We start from the raw sequence: 24,001 nt of genomic DNA, 5'->3' as shown, positions 1-24,001 counted from the left end.
TGATGAAGACCTATAAATCATAAACACAACTCCCATCAACTAAGAGACCAACAAATGCAAGACACATAAATACAGGGAAACTAAAGAATTCTTTTATTTAGTGGGAAAGAAGTAGGTAAATGACAGACAGCTCATATTCTGTTAAACAGAAAAAAAAAGAATACAGACATCACAGTGATGAATTTTCACAAAGCTAATAGATTTGAACTACAGAGCAATGGAATATTTATAAGCAAGATGTCATGGTATTAATGACCAAAGTGCATCCAAATAGGTTTTCTAAGCTCAAAAACATTTAAAATCTCAGACTTAAAATTTAAATCTATATATAACAATTGTAAGCACACCACTCAGTCGTTTAAAACTATTCAGTGACTGCTACTCCTGCATAAATATTTTTTCCTAACATTATTTTTTTTCTCCCAAGATTTAGAATGTCACATCTCATGTTCCTACTAGTCATCACACACAGGATTAAAAAAGCCCAAGCAAGAAAGTATTTTTTTATAATGTGTTCTTAAAAGAAGAAAGAAAAATTAAATGTGAACAATTTGTACAATAGTTGCTGAAGAACAGCAAAACCAATTCCGAAATATCACGTGTACTATACAAAAAGGCGTGGCTCACGGAACCAAGTATATAACACTACAGCAGTTGAATATCAGTCTTTAAAGGTTGGTAATATTACATCCTGTACACAGCTCTGTGTCTCTCTACCTGGCTAGCGCATACCCAGAATCTGTCTGCTTTTTAGCTGGTAATTTTTTTCAATATCTGACAGGGCTTGAGCCCGCAGCTGGGCAGCATGAAGCCTTTTCTTCAGATCCTTGCACTTGGACTTAGACGTGAGCTGACTCTCAGAATTCTCACTCCTCATGACGTTCTCTTTACTTTCCCCACTGAAATGAACTTTCTTCTTAATTACTGAGGATGGAAGATTAAGAAGTTCTTTGGAAGGAAAAAGAAAAAGGGCTTTGAGTTACTTGAACAGAGTTCAACTCCTTCATACTTATACTTATCAAAAAGTATTTGCTCTTATGGTTCACATTTGAAATCTAGGTACCTGTTTTATTTTCTCTGGGATGGGAGGTTAGGGGTGTAGGACCGGCAGAAATCAGCCTTTTAATCCACAGCATTGAAAAAATAATATTGGAATGTGCCGAAATTCAAGGAACATAAGTTTTATTCTCTTAACAACGAACAATCAATTTTACTCTTAAAGTTAAACACACTGAGTATTATGGACAATATAAAACTTTTGGAAATCAATGTTATTTATCTCTATCCTTGAAAATAAGTGCCATTCTATGCAGAACACCTTACCTACAGAAAAGTATAGAAGCACAGTTTGTTTGTTTTTTTTTTTTTTGGTTTTTGCTTTTTGTATATATTTTTTTAAATAGAGAACACCTACAGTTTTGGTTAAATGTTCAAGAACACTTAGTTCAAAGCATCTTAACTGACCAGAAATTTGTCTCCAAAAAACCTAAACAAATTTGGTGTGGAAAAGATAAATCAAGTAAGAGTAGTAAAAAATGTAAACTATTCTTTTCATGGAAAAAATAAATAATAATCTTATTTACTTAAAGTGGCAACACTATTAACTGCTGACAGAATTAGTAGGGGCTGGAGGCCTAAACAGATCCTAGATCTTTTTATTTTTCCTCTGTATGTTCAAATATTTACTGAGCTCATAGGATGGGCCACTATGAACCAAACAGGACCTATTCTAGTAGGAGGAGATAAACCAAACACAAATAAACAAGTACTGGTGGGGAATATTTGATGGTAATATGTGCTATTAGGAAAAATAACCCTGGAAACAGGGACATGCTGGGTGGTAGGTGTAATGATACAAAGCCTCATACGGTCATTTCTGAAGTAAGAAGCCACAGGGCTATCTGGATGAAGAGTGCTCCAGGCAGAAGAAATAGGAAATGCTGGCACACAGATGCACTGCCTTCCAAGGGTCCTATGACTTCCTGCTTCATACATCGCTTCTGCTTCAAAGCAAACTGGATTGCCTTTAGACTTTATCTCCACTGTTTCAAATCTATCCACCTTCTTATTATCACAAATACCTATAGATTTGTAAGTCAACATTGTCTTACTGACGGGATAGTTTTGTTTTTGTTTGAGATGGGGTCTTGCCATGTTGTCCCCGCTGGAGTGCAGTGGCTATTCACAGGTGCAGCTGTAGTGCACTACAGCCTCGGACGCCTGGGCTCAAGTGAGCTTCCTGCCTGAGCCCTCAGAGTAGCTGGGACTATAGGTGCACCACCACACCTGGCTCTTAATGGGATAGTTTTATAAGAAAAAAGTGTTTTTAAAAAATGTTTAAAATTCTTCCATTAAATAGAATAATGACTATTTCATCAAATAAGAAAAGTTTTAAAAAAAGATACTGCTGCTTGCTGTGATGATTTCAATACACTTGTGATGGCTTCCTCATGTGTGGATTTTATAGCCCAAGGATGGGGAGAGGATATTTCCAACTGTCCTGAGTTCAGAATAGTACCAGCTCCCCACTGCTATGATGCTTATCTTATAGCTCTGATGTGTTCACTACTTTCAGCACTCAATACTCTAAAATGTCTGCTTGCCCCAGTGGATACTTGATTCCTATGGCTCATTTTAAATATTTGCCATGATTCACATATAAGTAGATTCCCATATTTATCTGTGTATCCTATAAAGTAAAACACATCATGCTTACTTAGCTATTTTCATCTTTTGCTCAAAGACTATCAGGGCAAATGTAAATAAACTCTTTAACTGAAGAGCCATCCCCAACAGGGTCTTAAGTAATTTCCTGCAATGGGTTTGATGCATGAAATTCATCCAGTATAATTTTCTCCTCATTTTATCACCCTAATCATGATTTAAGTATACTTTGTCTTTATGGATGACAGTGTGGAATCTATGAAAAGCCAAAATAAATATGTTTATAATATTGAAATGGTAGATGGCAATATTGAGAAAAAAGAAGGTATCTTAACAGAGATGAAGCCAAAGTTTCATACAATCTTTGTTTCATTTACTTCTATCAGTAGTTTCATTTCTTTCCATCACTTGTTCACTACAAAGTTATTGTGATCATCAATCTAACTTTAGTAGGGTTTTTTGTCTGTTTCATTTACAAAATGCTGCCAATACTCACTAAATTGATCATATCTCAATTTATTAAAGATAAGAATAATAGCTTTCATATATGCTGTCCTACATGGAATAAGGGAGTTAAAAAAAACTCTAAATTTTATTGAAAATTCAGATGCTCGATTTTTGAAACCAACAACTTTTAACAGTTAGTTTGTGCCCTAAAGAAATCAAGCAAAAAGATGTTTCACAGTTTGCATTTTACATAGAGTCAACTGAATTAGTGAGAGGTTTCTATAAAATGGAGAATGTTAGACAATGGTTCACTGGTATATACGATAACCACATCTCAGTGTGGCACAGTGAAGGGACAATGCCACACAAAGGCAGGACCCTGAGAAAGCTGAACATCTATATACCAGACTTTAAATAAAGAAGGAAATGCAGAGAACATATGTAGATATTAAACAATGAAATTTCCACAAATACGTGTTTCAGCTTGAAAGGGTGTTAGCAAAGATCCAAACGTGACAGCCTATTCTGCAGGTGGCTTATCATGCCTTTTAAGACATGCTTTCTAAGAAAGATGCGGCATGACAGTATTAAAATTTTGATTTTTACTTGAAATGCAGTTTATCTCTCTGAAATCTAAAACACACAATAGTTTTGTAAATGCCCTAATTTTAAAAAATAAGTATCAGCCGGGCATGGTGGCTCATGCCTGTAATCCCAGCACATTGGGAGGCTGAGGTGGGCAGATCATGAGGTCAGGAGATTGAGACCATCCTGGCTAACACAGTGAAATCCCGTCTATACTAAAATTGCAAAAAATTAGCCAGGCGTGGTGGCGGGCACCCGTAGTCCCAGCTACTCGGGAGGCTGAGGCAGGAGAATGCCGTGAACTCGGGAGGCGGAGCTTGCAGTGAGCCAAGATCGCGCCACTGCACTCCCGCCTGGACAACACAGCGAGACTCCATCTCAGAAAATAATAATAATAATAATAATAATATTAATAAGTATTAATTACTAAACATGTGGTTTGATAAGGTTAAGAAAATCAAACATGAAATTCTGTGACTCATTGCCTCAGGTCTATGAACCCAGGAAATAAATCATTGCTATAACAGAATTTTGTTTCCATTGAAATGCATATATTCAATGAAATCCATCTTAAAATTTGAGACTTTGTAAATGAAAAGGGCTACCTAAGCCACTTTGGGAGCAACACTGGTGCACATTTCTTCATTTGTAGCACCAGCTTCTGTTGACCAAGTTGATTCTCATACCTGGACTACTTGCCAGAGACAGGAACTTCTGTTCCTTTAGCAAGCTGTAATTCTTCAACAGATTTTCTGCTCTAGCCAGTTTGTCCTCTGCTAGTCTTTCACGAACACAAAGCTCCTGTTCTTTCTCTTTAAAAAGAGAATAGACAAAGAAAAAAAAAATTAACAAGTGACCTTCACTAAAAAACGATTTACATTTGGCAATCTTATCACTACTAGCATGCTTGATACTGATAAGCAATGTTTGGGGAAAGGATTCTCACTATGCCTCAGTCAAACTGATTGTGTTAGTTTTTAATTGAGTGTTTTAGTAGGCTGTATGTTTATCTTAGATTTTCTTGAAAGGACTTGTTTAAACAAATACAAAGTTAGCTTCAACCTTTGGTCATCTTTTGTGGGAGTAACTCAATTGGGAAAACAAAAAACTAAAGCTATCTCTGCTCTTCATTGAAGATAGGCAACAGCTAATTTTCAGGACATGATCTGGCCTCACAGTACAAAAATCTTCTTTTTTTCTGGTTGAATGACCACACCCAAATAAAAGAAAAAAAAAAAACGCAATTCAGTTAGGCGGTAGTTCATAGGATTAGTATTAATAACAAAGGTTACTATTTATTCATGGCCCAAAATTCAGAAAGTATTCAGATTTCAGTTGCTATATGAAATTATGGCTGGGCACAGTGGCTCACGCCTATAATCCCAACACTTTGGGAGGCCAAGGCAGGTGGATCACCTGAGGTCAGGAGTTCAAGACCAGCTGGGTCAACATGGCAAAACCCCATCTCTATTAAAAAATACAAAAATTAGCCAGGTATGGTGGCAGGCGCCTGTAATCCCAGCTACTCAGGAGGCTGAGGCAGGAGAGCTGCTTGAACCCAGAAGGCAGAGGTTGCAATAAGCCAAGATGGTGCCACTGTACTCCAGCCTGGGCAACAAGAGTGAAATTCCATCTCAAAAAAAAAAAAAAGAAAAGAAAAGAAATTATGAAACACTGGGGAAAGTTATAAGAAAAAGTTTTCTTATTTTTTACAGAGGTTTCTATGTAAGTATAGGTTGTACCTATACAGTAAGCATATCTCACAGGACTATATAGTATTTCATTATTTAAAGCCTGGATTAGGTATAAAGCTGCAGAAGTAAAATCAGGTGAGTCATGAGGGTGACAGGTGACAAATATGACCCATCTCTCGTCTCCTGATGTTAAAATGAAGAACCTCACTCTGTAGCTACCTTGCGTAACCCTAAATGCTTGCTAGTAGCTCTCATCTTGGTGGAGTAGATACACTTTCAACATCAAAACTAAATTAACACCTAATCAGTTAATACTCGTAAGTTAACATCAATACCCACCAGAGTATTATTTATAGACTTAAAATATCTTGTATCTAGACTCTCTATTGAATTGCCTGAACAGACCAGGTGTGGTAGGTCACATCTGTAATTCCAGCACTTTGGGAGGCAAGGTGGGAGGATTGCTTGAGCTCAGGAGTTCAAGACCAGCCTGGGCAATATAGTGAGACCCCATCTCATTTTCAAAAATAAAAAGTTAAAAAAAAAGAAAAGAATTGCCTGAACATATCTCATCTACATACTGTAGGGTTTTAGACCTGGAATTCTGTTGGAGTGGCCATTTCAAAAGACAAAAGTCATGGTTTTTATTATGGAAAGCAGCAATTTTAAGACCTTCCTTTACAGTGGGAAAACATTAGGGTATTCATAGTAGAGATGAAAAAGAAAAAAGTAACTCTACAATAAAGTATAAAGCCATCACTGTTAAGGCCCAATATTATATAACTAGCAACTGATCTCAGAGAAAGACATCCAACATGAAGGTGCTAGCAAGCCTGATTATTAAAAATCTACAATACATATTTTGGTTTCTCAAGTATTTTTAAAAGCTTCTAATAAGATCTGTATGTATAAAATATTCTGCTCAAAAGATATTCAGACACATCAAAATAACCCACTTGGTAGTTCTCCTTTGCTTTGACCCCCATTCAGACTTACGCTCCAATCTTTCTTCTCTTGCTTTGAGAGCTCGCTCTCGCTCCTGTAACTGAATTTCCTTTAGTTTCAGCTCACTTAATACAGGGCTGGAATCCTGCAATTTTTCTGGCTCTCCTAATTGTCGCCCTCTTCTCTCAAGATTTCTTCTTTGCTCTTCTGCAACCAAATCTGCTATTAAAGGGTTCTCGAGAATTTCTTCAACAGAAGGTCGATGGTAATCCTGGGGAAAAAAAGATGCAGTATATAATCAGATTGCGTAACAGAAGAGTTCTCCAAAGACAGCAGTTACAATAAAAGGACATATATGTATTTCCAAGACAAAAGAAAGGACTCCTTTATGGCTAGGTCTTAAACACTTGGAAAAATAAGTTCACTGGTGGTTTTAACCCACAAGGTTCTGGGTCCACAAGGTAATGCAGATGTTAACTTACCTTTTTTCCCTTTTCCCCTTTTCACCTTTCTAAGAAGGTTCAATCCCTGAAGATTGGTACATCTTGTGCTGATGCTTGGTAGCACTGCTAGAGTGTGTTTTAGGGGAAGTACTGTCCTTGCATCTCTAAACTACATTTAGCAAGATACTCTCTCACTGACTCTCAATCCTGTCACTTCATCTGTATCCTTGTCTGTGATCCTACAGCATTTTCCTTCTTCTCTTATGTCAGCCTGATCCCCAGAACATTTCCTTCCCCATTCTATAGCCAGAGTTTTTCCACATAATCTCTTTATTGATTTTCCCTCTGCTTTTTAGCTGTCCTCCCTCCACCCTCCATCACCCCTCCCCTTCTTCTGATCTTCTGATCTCTAATCTCTCAATTAGAGCTAGAGGCAGAGTAATAAAGTCTTATCTCTGGCCCCTTCCCTCACCACCTGCCACTGTGAGGTAGGCAAGGACAAGGGGAACGAGGATTTGAATTCTTTTTGCAATCTTTCCTTGCTACCAACCCATCTGTTAGCATGGCAGAGTGGGCAGAGAAATAAAGAAAGCGCAGAAGGTGGGCCAGCAAGGATGTGCAATTTGCCAAATTTACATATGTTTTCACTTGTGTTAACACAGTATATTTAGCTAAGAAACTATATTTAATGTTTCCTCAGTCTCCATTGATCTACAAGAGAGAATGTATGTTCCAACACTTAACTGACAGCTAGAAACAGACAATATATCATCTTATCATCTTTACCTTTAAGTTTAACATCCTCGTAATAATTCCATTCAATTCATCAGAGTAACGGTATGGAATTCGCCTGAATTTGCCCTCTCTGATTTTCCCAGCGAGTTCTTTCTGGCTAAAAGCTGTAAATGGAGGCCTGGGATTAAAAAAGAAGGAAAAGACGACGACGACATTTTCAAATTGTAAAAATGAAAATATACAATAGGAACTAAATCAAAAGCACAGTTTAAGCTCCAGTTTGTATTTTAAGTTTCTACTTGTGGGATTTTCTTCTTATATGTTTCCCAACCTTGGCACTATTGACATTTGAGGTCATATAATTCTTTGTTGTCGGGGGCTGTCCTGTGCATTATAGGTATTTTGTAGCCTCGCTGCCCTGTACCTCTAGATGCCAGGAGCACTCCCCAGCTGTGATAACTAAAAATTTATCCAAACATTGTCAAATGCCCCACAAGAGGCAAATTTGCTTCCCTTATCCCTGGTTGAGAATCACTGCTCTACAGAATAGTTTCAAAGGGAAAAAAACGAAAAGAAGAACAAAGGAAAAGAACTGGAGCTCTTCCCTGCTCTAAAGATCCCCAGATCTCTACCCCGGTCTTGTTTCATTTCTTCCACATCCTTACAGTAGCTTTACCTTATCTGCCTGACCTATGTGTTCTCCCTTGAGCTAAGTGTCAATCTAACAGGAAAGCGCCTAACCAGCCAAGACACTTAAACAGTCAAGACCCAGCCTCATGGCTTACAGTTTTAATTTGTGAATAGTTTCTTTTAGCCTGTCCATCTACCTTAATTTTAGCCAAAGTACAATTCTTTCAGACTTGAATATACTTTCATTAGCGTGGAGGCTCAAAAAACTAGACCCAGTGAAATGTGACAAACAGTACAAACCTTAGACTAGGAATCTGCCTTCATCATACTTACATTAATGCACATAGTTCATACAGCAAACAGCCCAGTGACCAGATATCTGATTTCTCATTGTAGGACATGCGATTCATTTGTTCCTATACAGGGAAAAAAGGTAAGAAAGTGGAAGGTGTTAAGAGTTTATTTTGTTTTGAAACTTATAAAACACATTAAATTACTCTTGAGGTAAAAACAGAACTTCAAAGTTTTTAGCTTATACTTTATCTTGAAATTTATAATGGAAAAAAAAGGCAATGCTCTTGTCCCAATACACTGTCATATATAATTCATTCACTCATTTTTCATTCACAAATGAAAGTGCTTAGTATAGACTAGGTACTGACAATTCAGAGGTGAATATGACAGACTTCTACTCTCAAGGCAAATTAAGAAACACCATTTTAAAAGAACTAGAGAAAATTTAAGAATAATCAAAATATGTATCTAGTCCACATTTAAATGGATATAGACATAAATAGCTAATTGAATTACCCATTTGTATTTTTTCTTAGTCCACTGCATAAATCACAGTAGTAACTAATATTATCATTACCTATTTGTTTGCCTTTCTTCCACATCTACAGTAACAACAGCCTACCAGAGCTCTTATTCTTAACAGAAGGAATAGAAACAATCTCTAGTGGCTGGTTAGTGTTTTAAAGTCCAACTGGTGAGTCTGATGCCACTTTTTGACAATCAGTGCCTTAGGGAAGCTGAACCACTCTAATTACAAGGGCAGGAGGGAAAAGGAACAAAAGAATAGGTTTCAAGCTTTCCAAGAACCACTTCTGGATAATTGTCCTTTATGTTAAAAACATTCTATTTGGAATTTGATACAGTGAGAAAATGGTACTGTTCTGGCCATTCTTAGTCAAAACCAAAATCACTAATTTACAAAGTTTTATACTACAGTCAGATCTGTTAACATAATTTATAAAGATCTGGAAAATCCTAGAAAGGTGAACTACTAAAATACTAATAAATATTTCTTCATCTTTATCTGTTCAGATGTCATATACTAACACATTAGTGCTATCACAATTGACTTAAACTTTTTAAAAGCCGTCAGGCAATATCTAACAACAGCCATAAACTGTTTATACCTTTTACCCCAGCAATTTCATTTTATGAGCTGCATGTCAAGGAAATAACCAAAAAGGAAGAAAGAATAATTAATACAAAGATATGCAGAACAGTACTTCTAAGAATGGTGAAACATTTTAGAAACAAAATATCCCGCAATAGAGGTAATTGGTGAGTGGACTCAGCACGTTATTTCAGGAAAAGGCAACAAAAAAATAACAGGTACAAAAAGTTACATTGTAAAAACATGCTATCTCAGTGAGCAAACTTCCTGAGCTCTGATTCTGCATGCACAAGAATCATTTACAGAGTCTGTTAAAATGCAAAGTCTAAAATAAAAAGTACAATATTGAAAAAAAAAAAAAAAACAAAAAACAAGAGTTCAAGAACCTACCCAGAGATCGAAATTCACTTGATGGATTTGGGTTTGGTTTAGCACCCAGAACTCTGCATTTTAAACAAACACTCCAAGTGAGTCTGATGCAGATGACCAGGACCTACACATTGGAAACAGCTCTTGAGGGCAGGGACAAAATCCATTTCATTTTTGTAATCCTTGAGTTTAATGCATTGTAATCATTCCATAAAAGCTTGAACTGAATATGCTTTAATTTGCATGAATGCTCAAAAAATTGAACCCACTGAGAGATGACAAACAGTGCAAACCTTAGAGTAGGAATCTGTCTTCATCATACTTACATTATTACACATAATTCATGAAGCAAACAAAAACTCATAGACTTTATTGGTCTGGTGGTCCATGTGGAAAAATATAACAGTATTTTCAATTCTTAAACAAACAGAAAACTCAATTTCCCTGCTTCAGAATGCTTAACATTAAAAGATGTTTTGGCTGGGAGCGGTGGCTCACGCCTATAATCCCAACAATTTGGGAGGCTGAGGTGGGCAGATTGCTTGAGGTCAGGAGTTTGAGACCAGCCTGGCCAACATGATGAAACCCTGTCTCTACTAAACATACAAAAATTAGCCGGGCATGGTGACATGCACCTGTCGTCCCAGCTACTCTACTCGGGAGGCTGATGCAAGAGAATCCTTTGAACCCAGGAGGCAGAGGTTGCAGTGAGCCGAGATCGTACCACTCCACTCCAGCCTGGGCGACAGAGCGAAACTCTGTCTCAAAAACAAACAAAAAAACAAAAATAAAAGATGTTTTAAAAAGTATCTAAATTCTGAAATACTTACAGGAGACATGTAATAAGGTGTGCCAACAAATGTTTTTGCAAAACTCGTGTCGTGGTTTAATATTCTAGCTAGCCCAAAGTCTCCAAGCTTGACGTTTTGCTTGCCATCCAGGAAAACATTGGCTGGTTTCAGATCCCGATGCAATACAGTATGACCACCATCACTTCGTCTGTGGCATTCCTTCAGGGCCAGAGTCAACTGAGTCATCACTCGAAGAACAAACTCTTCATCTAAGTATTGCCTGAAACCAAAGCAGTTATACAGCATATAACTTATAAAAAAAAAAAAAATTATTGCCAAGATGGGATGATATAAATTATCCAGTGTACTAATAGGGAAATAAATTATTTATTTATTTATTTATTTATATTTTTTGAGACAGAGCCTTGCTCTGTCACCCTGGCTGGAATGCAGTGGCATGATCATGGCTCACTGCAGCCTCGACCTCCCAGGCTCAAGGAATCCTCTTGCCTCAGCCTCCCAAGCAGCTTAGACTACAGGCACATGTCACCATACCTGGCTAATTCTTGTAGAAACAGGGTCCTACTATGTTGCCCAGGCTGATCTTGAAATCCTGGGCTCAAGTGATCCTCCTGCATCGGCCTTCCAAAGTGTTGGGATGACAGGTGTGAGCCACCACACTCAGCCTATAGATTGTTATTTTGATATAAAATATGGGTGTTGATTCACCGGGAATTTTCTAAAGTACTATGGACCAAACAAATGCAAGTATACTCTTCCATATTACTGATCCTAAAACAAGATGCTTAAAATAAATGAAAGTAGACCTAATTTCAGCTTACATTTTTAAAAGATTATGCTTACCTTTCCTTGGTTCCCTTTGTAATTACACTAGCCAGATCCCCTCCTTCACAATATTCCATTACAATGTACAGTGTTGTGTTGGTCCGGTCAATAATTCGATCATAGTAACGAACGATGTTTGGATGTTTCAGTTCACGAAGCAAATTCACTTCAGAAACAAGCATCTGTTTCTCAGTTTCTGTCATGGAGCCATAGTCAAGTTCTTTCCAAACTAATATCTAAAATAAGAATTTCCAAGGTATGAATGAACTCATTACGCTCAAAAACAAAGAATGAAAGTTCCAAGATTTAAAAAATAACCTTCCTTTTAATTATATCCTACAATCAAGGTCATTATCTAATTTAGTTCAATGAACTTAAGGAACTGTGAGTTTACTTCCATAATCTTCTTTCAATTTCTAAGCAGTAAATGATGTTGTAGGGAGATAAAGGGGAATAAGGCACATGAGGTCTCCCCCAACCCCTACCCTCAGTTGGTTAGTGGGAAGTTGGCAAAAAGGTACTTTAGTCAAAATTGGGGTGGAGGTGGTCAAAGTCCCTGCCCCATTCCACCTCAGTCGTGTTTTCCCAGGATGAGACACCTTGGAAAAGCAGCCAGGCAGTTTCCTGTCCAATGTTACTTTCTGTAAAAGGTCTACCTGTATACACTGGGAAATATGAATCCAATAATCCGAATAATGGGTATTTTGAGGGAGTCTGACTGCAGATACAAAGCTTCGGGTTCTGGTGGTCCTGCCCCTTTCTTGTGTCTGAGAGGGCCACTCTTAGAGCTCTAAAAACAGCTCAGGAGTTAGCTACGTGTCACCAATGGAAGGTCCTTAGCAACCCAAAGCAGGAGAAAGAGAGAAATGGGGAGAGAAACGGGAAAAGATGGAAATACGTATATCAAAAGACGCGGTCTCCCATCCTTTAAGCGACCCAGGACAGGCTGTCAGATGCAGACCCAGTAAAGACGGCTGAGTCTTCCGGGCACCCACTTCCCCAGCCCTCTCGGTTCCCTTCGGTGGCGCAGGGCGCTCGCCCCTAAGCAGGGGCTGGCACAGGGAAGGGACCACGCTCACCTTGCCGTCACTCTTCCTCCGGATCTTCTGGCAGCGGCCATAGGAGCCTGTGCCAATGGTGTATAACACTTCATAGTCCTCAGCCCGGGACGGCATGGCCGGCCAGTCGCCAGAGTCGCGCTGCCTCACGCAGGTTGCGCCCCCAAGTGCGGAGCTCCAGGGACCGGGACCGGGAGCTTCAGGGACCAGCACGGAGAAGCCCCCGAGCAGCGCTAACCCGTCACCCTTGCCTTCGGCCCCGTTTAACTGTCGCGGGCCCTGATCTCGCAGTCTATTGGCAGGCGGTGGGCCCGCTTCGCCTCTCTGATTGGCTAAGAAGAACACAACAATACCCTAGGCATCTTGGGAAAAGTGTCACTAGGCAACCGCGTCGGCGTCTGCTTTTAACCTGTGGGAGCAGGGGGCGGAGCTAAACCAAAGGGAGGGCGGGAGAAAGGAAGCGGCAGCAGGCGCCTCTTGGCAACTCTAACCCTCTGGTAGAGATCGCCAAGGTAACCGAGATCGAAGGACCTCTCCTCAGGCTTCTTTGCACACAGCTTCCACCAAATGCCTTCTGACCTTTGCACTCTGGCCCCTCACACTACCTACTCTCCCCGGAACACGCCTTCCTCGCTCAGGTTCCAGTACCCTGAACCTGGGTGGGGTCACGTTGAGGACACGCTGAGAGCTGAATACAAATTAGAAATTAGACTGGGCGCCGTGACTCACCCTCGCCCGTAACCCTAGCACTTTGGGAAGCCGAGGTGGGTGGAACGCTTGAGCCCAGGAGTTCAGACCAGCCTGGGCAATATGGCAAACCTCGTCTCTACTGAAAATACGAAAATTAGGCCGGGCGCTGTGGCTCACGCCTATAATCCTAGCACTTTGGGAGGCCGAGGCAGGCGGATTGGGATTGCTTGAGGCCAAGAGTTCAAGACCAGCCTGGCCAACATGGCGAAACCCCTTCTCTACTAAAAATGAAGAAAAAAAAAATTAACCGAGCATGGGGGTGCATGTCTGTAATCCCAGCTTCTTGGGTGGCTGAGTCATGAGGAACTGCTTGAACCCGGGAGGCAGAGGTTACAGTGAGCAGAGATTGCGCCACTGCACTCCAGCCTGAGTGACACAGTGAGACCCAGTCTCCAAAAAAAAAAAAAAAAAAGAAGAAGAAATACAGTCGCTCTTTGACCAAGCACTTTACACGTCTTGTCCCGTTTATGTGTGCCAAACACATAATTCACCCTATTGACAATACTTCATTGAACACAGATTCTTTTTTAGGCACCCACACAAACCAACTTTCCCAGCTTACGCAGCCAAATGAACAGTCCCATGTTTACCAGGGAAGGAGCACCTAGAGGCCTCCATCCAGGGCTTGTTGGAGGAATACGTACATTACCAGAAAGCTAATAATTTGGCAATGCATAAACAGGCCAGTTTTCTTTAAATATCTATTTGGCATAGGATTAAAAGAAACCTGATTTTCTATTAATAAGAATTTAAAAGCTCTTTATGTTAAAATAAGGGACTTATTACATGCACTGAATATAACATAAGATAACTGGAATTGCCAACCAGGAGAATTTTTAAATTAACATTCAAGGGTACTGTCTTACCTCAGGGGAATAGGACAAATTTAGGTTTCAAAAGTTATGTAAGGCACTGCAGATGGCTATGTTAATTAGCATCATTTTTTATTTTTGTGCCTCTTACAGATGGGTATCCATAGAGCTTGCTGTGGTTTGAATGTATCCCCCAAAGTTCATGTGTTGAAAACTTTATCATTAATGCAAAAGTGTTAAGAGGTGAGAGGTTTAAATTGATTGGCTTATGAGGGCTACGCCCTCACGAATGGATTAATGTAATCACAGGAGTGGGTTATCTTGAGAGTCGGTTGGTTATAAAAATGAGTTTGGCTTTCCCTTGCTGTTTCTCTTACCATGTGATGCCTTCTGCTATGTTGTGACCCAGAGAAAAGGCTGCTGCCAGATGCTACCTGTTGATCTTGGACTTCCTAGCTTCCAGAATCATGAGCCAAATAAACTATTGTTTATAAATTGCCCAGTCTGTGGCATCCTGTTATAGCAACATGAAACTGTATAAGACAGAGCCCTGGCCGGGCACGGTGGCTCACACCTGTAATCCCAGCACTTTGGGAGGCAGAGGCAGGTGGATCAGGAGGTCAGGAATTCAAGATCAGCCCGGCCAACATGGTGAAATCCCGCCTCTACTAAAAATACAAAAATTAGGTGCGATGGCAGGCACCTGTAATCCCAGCTACTTTCCCAAAGCTGAGGCAGGAGAATGGCTTGAACCCGGGTGACAGAGGTTGCAGTGAGCGGAGATCACGCCATTGTACTCCAGCTTGGGCGACAGAGTGAGACCCCGTCTCAAGAGAAAAAAAAGAAAAAAGAGCCCTTTGGTTATCCTGCCCCAAATCCAGTCCTGCACCTTCTCTCTGGCCACTTCTGCTTTTGCTCTAAACACACACTTTCTCAGTTCCTCACCACCACCACCATCTTTGCACCTGTGATTGCATTTGCCTAGAATACCATCCAACCCACTCCCTTATCCACTCCAGTCATGTCTGCCTAGAGGACATAACGTATCCTTCAAGATTCAATTCCAACTTTCTGTCCTGTAATCTGAGAAGCCTCTCTGGTGTACTTGGACAGTCAATCCTCTGTCTACAGTGTTCATAGACCACTTTATACATAAATCAAAGCTTTTCATTATTTGTTTACATGGGTCTCACAGTAGCTGAACTCCAAACTGCTTATAGCCAGCGTAAGTCCTGTAATAGAGAAGGCATGCAGTAAAGCTTTGTTAAATAAAAATCTGAGAAAGACCCTTATTAATAATTATGCAAGGATTTTGAGTGGCCTCTCAAGCAATTTCCAAATGCCCCAGCTCTAGGCAGAGACTAAATATCTGGGAAGGAGCCATCCCAAGAGTACGGAATGTGGCTCCTAGGCACATATGCTCATTCAACAAGTATTTATTGAGTACTTGCTATGGGCCAGGTATAATGATAGGCATTGACATCCTGGGTTTTCATTTTTAAAAAGACAGTGGAGCCACAAAGACAATAATAAAGAGTAGCATAGGAGGCTGGGCACGGTGTCTCATGCCTATAATCCCAGCCCTTTGGGAGGCCGAGGCAGGCAGATCACCTGAGGTCAGGAGTTCAAGACCAGCATGGCCAATATGGTGAAACCCCGTCTCTACTAAAAATACAAAAATTAGCTGGGTGTGGTGGCACGCCTGTAGTCCCAGCTACTCGGGAGGCTGAGGCAGGAGAATCGCTTGAACTCGGGAGGCGGAGGTTGCAGTGAGCCGAGATTGCGCTACTGCACTCCAGCCTGCTCGACAGAGCGAGACCCTGTCTCAAAAAAAAAAAAAAAGAAAGAAAGAAAGAAAAAAAAAAGGTGGCATAGGAATCATGTGACAAACCCTAAAGATTGGCCAGAGTTAGCCCGCATCATGAGTGAGGGCAGGATAGCCTAGCAGAGACCACTAGACACCAGAATAGAATGAGACACTGAGAGATGAGGAGCATGTGGGAGTCAAACAGGGACAGGTTACAGGGAACATCGCTTCCCCCATAACTTCTTTCCTTTTCCCTTCATATTCCATCCATCCTTTAAGTCTCAGCTCATGTGCAGTTTCTTCTCTGAAATTTTTCCTGATTGACTTCAACCCACTATGATCTTCTAATTACTCTTTAGAGTAATCAACTGTGTTTTTACTCATTTAGAATTATACTAGGCCATATTACTAGCTTCTCATGTGTATCCATCTTGTCTGCCTTATTACATGGAAAATTCATCCTCCAACAAGTATAAATAGGGGCTCAGCCAGGTGCCAGATGCTGAGGATACCACAGTGAATAGGACAGATATATAATCCTGTAGGTAGAAGAGATGGATATAACCTATAACACAGAGAAACTCCACTGTGACAAATTGTGGCAAGAATTAAGAAGAAAACAAACGAAGAACTGAGATGATTCCATTTAAACAGAGGACGAAGATGAGCAGCTGTATAAGAGTGGGGCCAATCCTTGAACTTCTCTATACCCACTCTCCCTACATCCACGGTCTAATTCACTGTCTTCACACTTTTCTTGCTAACTGTGCTCATGTTGTCAGTTTTCATTTAAATTTGGTGAAATCTTAAATAAGAGAATGTTTGCACTTGCATTTTATCCCACAGGCACTCTGTACATGTCCATAGGGACACTGATTACTATTACTATTATTTTTTGAGACAGGGTATCACTCTGTAGCACAGGCTGGAGTGCAGTGGCACGATCACAGCTCACTGCAGTCTCAACCTCCTGGGCATAAAGCGATCCTCCCACTTCAGCTTCCTGAGTAGCTGGGACCACCGGTGCACACTACTATGCCTAGCCATTTTTTTAACTTTTTGTAGAGATGAGGTCTCACTAAGTTGCCCAGGCTTATATTGAACTCCCGGGCTCAAGCACCTCAGCCTCCCAAAATGCTGAGATTTCAGGCGTGAGCCACCGCGCTTGGCCTGATTAATTTTAATTTTCTTTTTTCTTTCTTTTTTTTTTTTGAGATGGAGTCTCGCTCTGTCACCCAGGCTGGAGTGCAGTGGTGCCATCTTGGCTCACTGCAACCTCCGCCTCCCGAGTTCAACAGATTTTCCTGCCTCAGCCTCCCGAGTAGTTGGGACTATAGGTGCGGGCCACCATTCCTGGCTAATTTTTGTAGTTTTAGTAGAGAGAGGGTTTCACCATGTTGGGCAGGCTGGTCTCAAACTCCTAACCTCAAGTGAGCCACCCACCTCGGCCTCCCAAAGTCCTGGGATTACAGATGTGAGCCACTGCAGCCAGCACCTAATTAATTTTTAAAAGAAGCTACTTGAAGATTAATGAGCATACCAAACTTAATGTGCCAAAAATCAAGTTTCTGATCTTCATCCCAAATTTGTTCTCCTCTCTATCTTCGTAGTCTCCAGTAACCAATGCATCTGATTTTGTTGCTGTTTGTTTGATTTACTGCAGTATTCCCAGCACCTAAAATGTGCCTGGAACAAAGCAGGCACCCAGCACTTGTACATCGTGAATGGGTGAATGAACGAAGCCATACTTCGTTGCCCTCAGCTTCTTTTTTTTATGTTGCTTTAAAGACCCACTAGAGGGCTGTATATCACTGCATAATAAACGAGGAGCTGGCGCCTGCGCGGCAGCACTACTCCGCCTGCAGAAGCCTGTCCCTACAGGAAATCCCCAGATTTGCATGTGTGAGGATTTAAAAACAGACAAGACGTTTGTGTATAAGTCTTATCTCCACAATTACTTGAAGCAATTTGAAGTCAGGGATTATGGAAATTCTTTCGAGTGATTAAAAAAGATTTCTAGAAAGGAAAAAGGAGAGATTCTTTGTTTATAACAATCAGAAGCTAAGAGATGCTTTTAAAAAAAGATGCATGACATACTATATGCTCAACAAATAAACACGTTCTAGAAGAAAGAATGAGGTGTTAGGCAGACTGTTCTTAACAGCCACATACCACGTGACATAAACAGGACAAGATGCAGACTGAGAGACAGCTTCAGCTAAATGGCAGGCAGCTGATGGAAGAATATGATGAGAAGAAAGTTATCTTTGAAACCAAAGTGTTTAGTTAAGAGCTCCACCACATTTTAAAAGGGAATAGTTTTAAATTTATGCCCAGGGGTACAAATTTTTTATTTTATTTTATTTATTTATTTATTTATTTATTTTTGAGACTGAGTCTTGCTCTGCCGCCCAGGCTGGAGTGCAGTGGCACGATCTCGGCTCACTGCGAGCTCCGCCTCCCGGGTTCACGCCATTCTCCTGCCTCAGCCTCCTGAGTGGCTGGGACTACAGGCGCCCGCCACCACGCCCGGATAATTTTTTATATTTTTAGTAGAGACGGGATTTCATCGTGTTAGCCAGGATAGTCTTGATCTCCTGACCTCGTGATCCACCCACCTCAGCCCCCCAAAGTGCTGGGATTACAGGCATGAGCCACTGCACCCGGCAACCCAAGGGTACAAATTAGGGAAAAACATATTTCTGTTCAATATAAGGATAAACTTTCAAAGATAGACATTCATAATTTTCCATGTTTTTTCCTGTTATTTGTAAATTCCGGATATTTATTATCTCTAAGAATATTCATCACTTAAATGTGATAAGACAAATGTTAAAACTAATTATGGACGGTGAGGCCTGCTAGAGTCTGAATGCTTGTGACCTCCCTAAATTCATATGTTGAAACCTAACCCCCAAGCTAATGGTATTAAGAGGTGGAGCCTCTGGGGGAGTGATTAGTGCCCTTATATCAATACAAAAGGCCCCAGGGAGTTTGTCTGCCATGTGTTTGCCCTTCCACCATGTGAGGACACATAGAGCATGCCATCTATGAGAAACGGGTCCTCATCAGACACTGAATCTGCTGGCACCTTCCCCTTGGACTTTCCAGCCTCCAGAACTGTGAGCAATAAGTTTCTGTTGTTCATAAATTACTCAGTCTAAAGTATTTTATTATAGCAGCCTGAACCACCTTGCAGAGGACCATAATGTGTTTCTGAGGGACTAAGAGCTTTTAGAGAACACACCTACCTTTTCCACCGGGGGGGCAGCACAGTGATGGTAGGAGCAGTGAGCTTGAGCTGCAGGTTCCCAGGCTCTTCTAGTTTTGTCTCCTTTGTGTGTTTGTTTATTTATTTGTTTGCTCGCTCTGTCACCCAGGCTGGAGTGCAGTGGCGCCATCTTGGCTCACTGCAGCCTCTGTCTTCTGGGTTCAAGCAATCCTCCTGCTTCAGTCTCCCGAGTAGCTGGGGTTACAGGTACCCGCCACCATGTCACTAATTTTTGTATTTTTAGTAGAGGCGGGGTTTCACCATGTTGGCTAGACTGATCTCGAACCCCTGACCTCAGGTGATCCTCCTGCCTTGGCCTCCCAAAGTGCTGGGATTGCAAGCATGAGTCGCCCTGCCTGGCCTAGTTCTGTCTTAATGAGTTATGTGACCAAGGGAATCCATTTCACCTCACTGGAACACTGGGCTGTTTAGTCATTGGTCTGAATCCGAATGACAATTTTTGTTGAGTAGCTATGTCTGCGTTAACTTTTCAACATCCCTTCTCTGGGCTCTATAAAATGAAGTTGTTAAACCCTTCCTGATCTAAATGTTGTGATTCCATCCCCTCTCACCAAAACTTCACTGGAACTGCTGTGTAAATCAGCTCTTTCTATGTAGTATGATAATTGCTCTGAAAGAGCTTTGCCTAAAATGCAAAGGGGAAGACCCAGATTTTGATAAAGATGGCAGGGCATGGAGGTCAGGGCAAATGTTCCTGGAGAGGTGACACTTGAATCCCATCTAAAGGAGCAGTTGGAATGAGGAGAAGGGAAACTGTGGGTAAAAGCATGGAGGCCTGCTGTGACCTGCAGGTTGGGCTGGTGGACCAAAGGGTACCTGTGGTTCATTACCTGTAAGATAGGTGGATGGACAGGTGAGCAGCAAGACCCAAGAGTTGAGGCAGTCTTCTGAAGGTGATGGACTCGCAGTGGAAGCTTTGAGCAGACGAGCACTACTAGATGTGTGCTCTAGAAAGACTTCTCTGGTAAAGAGTGAAAGTGGGGCATAGGAATATAGTGTGGGAGGCTATGGCAGCAACGCTGGGGAAATGACACTGACTAAACTGAGGCAATGGCTGTGGGAATGAAGAGGGGAGTCCAGAAATGCCTGGGAGATGGGTTAGATGACACGTAGTGATCAATTGTACATAAGGTAAACAGGGAGGGAAATTCCTGGCTTGAGTGACCAGGTGGATGGTAGCGTAGTTCACCACAGGAGGAAATGCTGGGACAGGAGCAGCTTGGGCAAAGCTGATACTGAGTTCATGTTGAGCCCCAGAGGCCTATGAGGAGCTAGCTGGTCAACAGGCAGTTGGATACAAGGTCTCAATAGATTGGTCTAGGCCAGAGACAGAGAGCTGGGAGGTGATAACAGAAGCCACATTTGGGGTTGAATATACTCCAAGAGTGGCAGAGCGGGAAGGGAGACAGGAAGGAACCCTGGAGGTTATTCTGTGCAGGAGGAGGAAGAAAACTCAGTGAAGGAGACCAAGGGAAGCATCCAGAGGACTAGGAGAGAATATGGAAAAAATTGTCACACAGGTTCCCACAGAAGAAAAATGGTTTCCAGAATGCGGAAGTGGTCCATGACGCCAGATGTTGCAGAAAGAGCAAATAAGGTAAGGGCAGAGTTGTAAACACTTGGTTTGGTCATTTGGAGCACATAGCGACCTCCCTAAGAGCATTTGCAAGTTGAGTGGGGCTGAAACCAGCCAGCAGAAGTTACACTAGGACAAGATAGTGAGGGGGGTTGATAGAGTGTGTGTGGACAGCCCGGTCAGCCTTCCAGAGCAGCCGTGGAACCTACCCTTCTGCGTGTTTGCACCTTGTTCCTGTGCCCCAGGAGAACAAGAATCCTGCCCAGGAGGCCTTCTACTCCCACATAGGAGGGCACCACCCACATGGCATCAGCCTGCAGCTGATTTCATATTACAAGCTCATGACATATCACCTTATAGGACATGTCACAACTCACGCCTTCCCCTTATCCGCCATCAGTGAGTTCCCCAAACAAGCTGTGCCACTGTGAAAGTGGTGACCACACCAATCTGAATTCAACCCAGCCCAGACCTTGGGAAGGGCTAAGGGAGTGGGCAAAACGTGGCAGGTGGCTAAGCATTTGCTTAGTGTGAGGAAGGTTCAGAAGGAGGTCAGTGATACAGGGCAGGCAAGGCCGAAAGTGGAGCTTAGCCTGCTGGGTTCCTGGCTTTGCCCAGGAAAGAATTCAAGGGCAAGCCAGAAGTAGAAGAAAGCTTTATTGAAGAGGCAGTGTTACAACTCCATGACTGCTCCTCGGAGGAGGGCTAACCTAGGCAGGAAGTAGCGGCTCAGGGCAGTTTTGCAGTCTGTATTTATGCCCACTTTTAACTGAACGCTAAGACCCAGTACCTCCCTGTAATCTGCCCCTGCAGATTAAGGGGCGGTTTATGCAGAAATTTCTAGGGGAGGGGTAGGCACTTTTAGGTCATGGGGTCATTACCATGGAAAGGAGTGGTAACGCCCAGGTGTTGCCATGGCTACAGTAAACTGACATGTCTCAGTGGTGGGCATGTCTGATTCAAAGCTGCTTTCACCCTGGCTCTTTAGCTAGTCCTCAATCTAGTCTAGTGTCCAAGCCCCACCTCTGAAGTCGAGTCCCACCTCAAGATGAGAAACTTTTGTTTTGACTTTCAGGGGATAGAACAGAAAGACGTAAGCATTGGCATGGGCCTGTTCCACAGCCAAAGCAGGTAATGAGCTCTCAGCTACTTGCAACAAACTCAAGTGTGCATTCGGTCCGGAAGGAAGAGTCCCCCGCCCTTTTTTGTTGCTGTTCAGTGTTAATCCTTTGGTGGAACCCACCAGGACAGCAGTCTCAATGCTGTTCTTTTTGACAGGGAGAGCATCCCAGGGCAGAAAGGAAAGCCTAAAGCTACAGCCTGTTCCTCCAGTTCTTAGAACGGCTGGTTACTGAGCTCTCAGGCCAGACAGTTGGTAAGCATCATCTAATTCTGTTTCACAACAGCCCATGAGAATTTACCAGTGAGAAACTTGAGGCACAAAGACCTTAAGTATTTGACTCAGGGTGGTGAGTGGCAGATACAAACTGAAGACCAACTGGGATCTACTTGAGATCCAAGATCTTGAAAGCCAGCTTATGTGGCTTACCTAGTTTAAGATGTTGGCCGGGCACAGTGGCTCACACCTGTAATCCCAGCACTTTGGGAGGCTGAGGGGGCAGATCACAAGGTCAGGAGTTCAAGACCAGCCTGACCAACACGGTGAAACCCTGTCCGTACTAAAAATATAAAAATTAGCCAGATGTGGTGGCAGGCACCTGTAGTCCCAGCCACTTGGGAGGCTTAGGTAGGAGAATCGCTTGAACCCGGGAGGCAGAGATTGCAGTGAGCCAACATTTCACCACTGCACTCCAGCCTGGGTGACAGAGCGAGACTCCATCTCAAACAACAACAACAACAACAACAACAACAAAAGATGCAGGGGATTTTTTAAAAAACAGCAGCAACAATCCAATTTCCAGTTTAGGTTCTGGTGTGATAGCTGTGCCATGAGGCCTGGCATCTACCCTCTGACCGGACTTCACCATCCTTGCCAGACCCCAGAGAGCTTGTCCACTGCAACAGCGCAACACGCTGAGGGCTGTGTGGCGGCACAGCGGCTTTGAGCTCCTAACCTGAGTCATGTGGACCTGAGACTGATGCCCAGCCCTATACCTACAAGCTGGGCGAGACCCCTGGCAGTTGCCTACGCCCCCGCTGAGACCCAGTACCTCCCTGTAAAATGGGGGAAATAATGCCTGTTTCACAGGGTTTCAACGAAGGGTGAATGAAATAAGGTATGTAGTGTCTGACCTGCTTAGATGCCCCAGACACAACAGCTACTATGGTTTTTAGTATAATTATTTTGGGGGAGGGACGAAGTCATAGAGGAAACCTAACACCTCAAGCTTTCTGCTGACTGTTGAGGCACCACGATGGGCATTTTACACAACCTCCAGCAGGGCCGCCCAGCCAGCGTTTCTGAGGGTGCACACTTTCCCAGCTGGCCTGGCTCTGTCACCTGGTTTCTGCTCTGCCTGTCCCCATGTGGCATCCTGCCCCAGGAGGGTCCTCAAACCTGCATTTAGGGGCATTTGAGTGTATAGCTGTCCTGTCAGCCCAAGACAAGGGGAGCGAGGCCAAGACATGAGCCTTCTCAGGGTGGTTTTCAATACACTCCCCAACCAAGAGGCAGATGTGAGCTGCTCCCAAGTGCCCGCACTCTCCTGCTGCTGCTCCTGTCTTCTTTCTCATCCCCCTTCAGCTACCCATTTAGGGCAGAGAGGCAGTCGAGGGGCAGCTGAGGAGAGGACAGGCCTTGGTCCATGGCCCTCCAGACCTAATTTCTTCCCCAGTAGGCCACAAGTTCCAGAACTGGCCTCACTCAGATCTGAGATACAATGCAGAGACCTCTCTCTCTCCTCTCTTCTTTTTCAGGAAACTTCTGGAAACTCCTTGGGGGAGATCCGCCATGTGGCCTCCGTTGAACTGTAGACTCCTGCATAGCCTTCCAAAGTTCTTCATTTGGTGAATATTATGAGAAATGACACGTATGTCTTTCTCCCAAATACATAGCTTGAACCCAAAGTACAGTGAAATCAGAACTGACCACACAGAATAATTGGGGGAAGGGAGTTGTGACATAAAGCCCTCATCACTTTGTAAAAGTACTTGCTACTGATTACATTAAAAACTAGTCTTCTTGAGTAAAA

At 42.4% G+C, this 24,001-nt stretch overlaps 1 protein-coding gene and 1 long non-coding RNA gene across 3 annotated transcripts; one reads left to right on the top strand and one right to left on the bottom strand.

The window, feature by feature from the left end:
• Nucleotides 1–70: 70 nt before the first annotated feature.
• NEK2 (NIMA related kinase 2) lies at nt 71–13,095 on the bottom strand. The gene is made up of 8 exons (XM_003893130.4): nt 12,634–13,095; nt 11,573–11,790; nt 10,748–10,988; nt 8,477–8,559; nt 7,565–7,691; nt 6,387–6,606; nt 4,383–4,508; nt 71–948 (listed from the first exon to the last, which is right to left on the bottom strand). Exons 1-8 carry the CDS (start codon nt 12,727–12,729, stop codon nt 722–724), a joined length of 1,338 nt encoding a protein of 445 aa, XP_003893179.1. The 5' UTR covers nt 12,730–13,095; the 3' UTR covers nt 71–721.
• On the top strand, nt 13,033–24,001 carry LOC103878015. Of its 2 annotated transcripts, none has more exons than XR_001895665.2 (4): nt 13,033–13,124; nt 20,794–20,870; nt 22,128–22,224; nt 23,727–24,001. It is a non-coding gene; the product is annotated as an uncharacterized LOC103878015 (long non-coding RNA). The 2 variants fall into 2 exon arrangements; XR_002517502.2 differs by lacking the exon at nt 13,033–13,124 and adding an exon at nt 13,210–13,376.

This window comes from Papio anubis, chromosome 1, assembly GCF_008728515.1.
Source record: "Papio anubis isolate 15944 chromosome 1, Panubis1.0, whole genome shotgun sequence".
Lineage (NCBI taxonomy): Eukaryota > Metazoa > Chordata > Mammalia > Primates > Cercopithecidae > Papio > Papio anubis.
The sequence above is the reverse complement of the archived record's forward strand: the minus strand, read 5'-3'. Positions and strand labels throughout refer to the sequence as shown.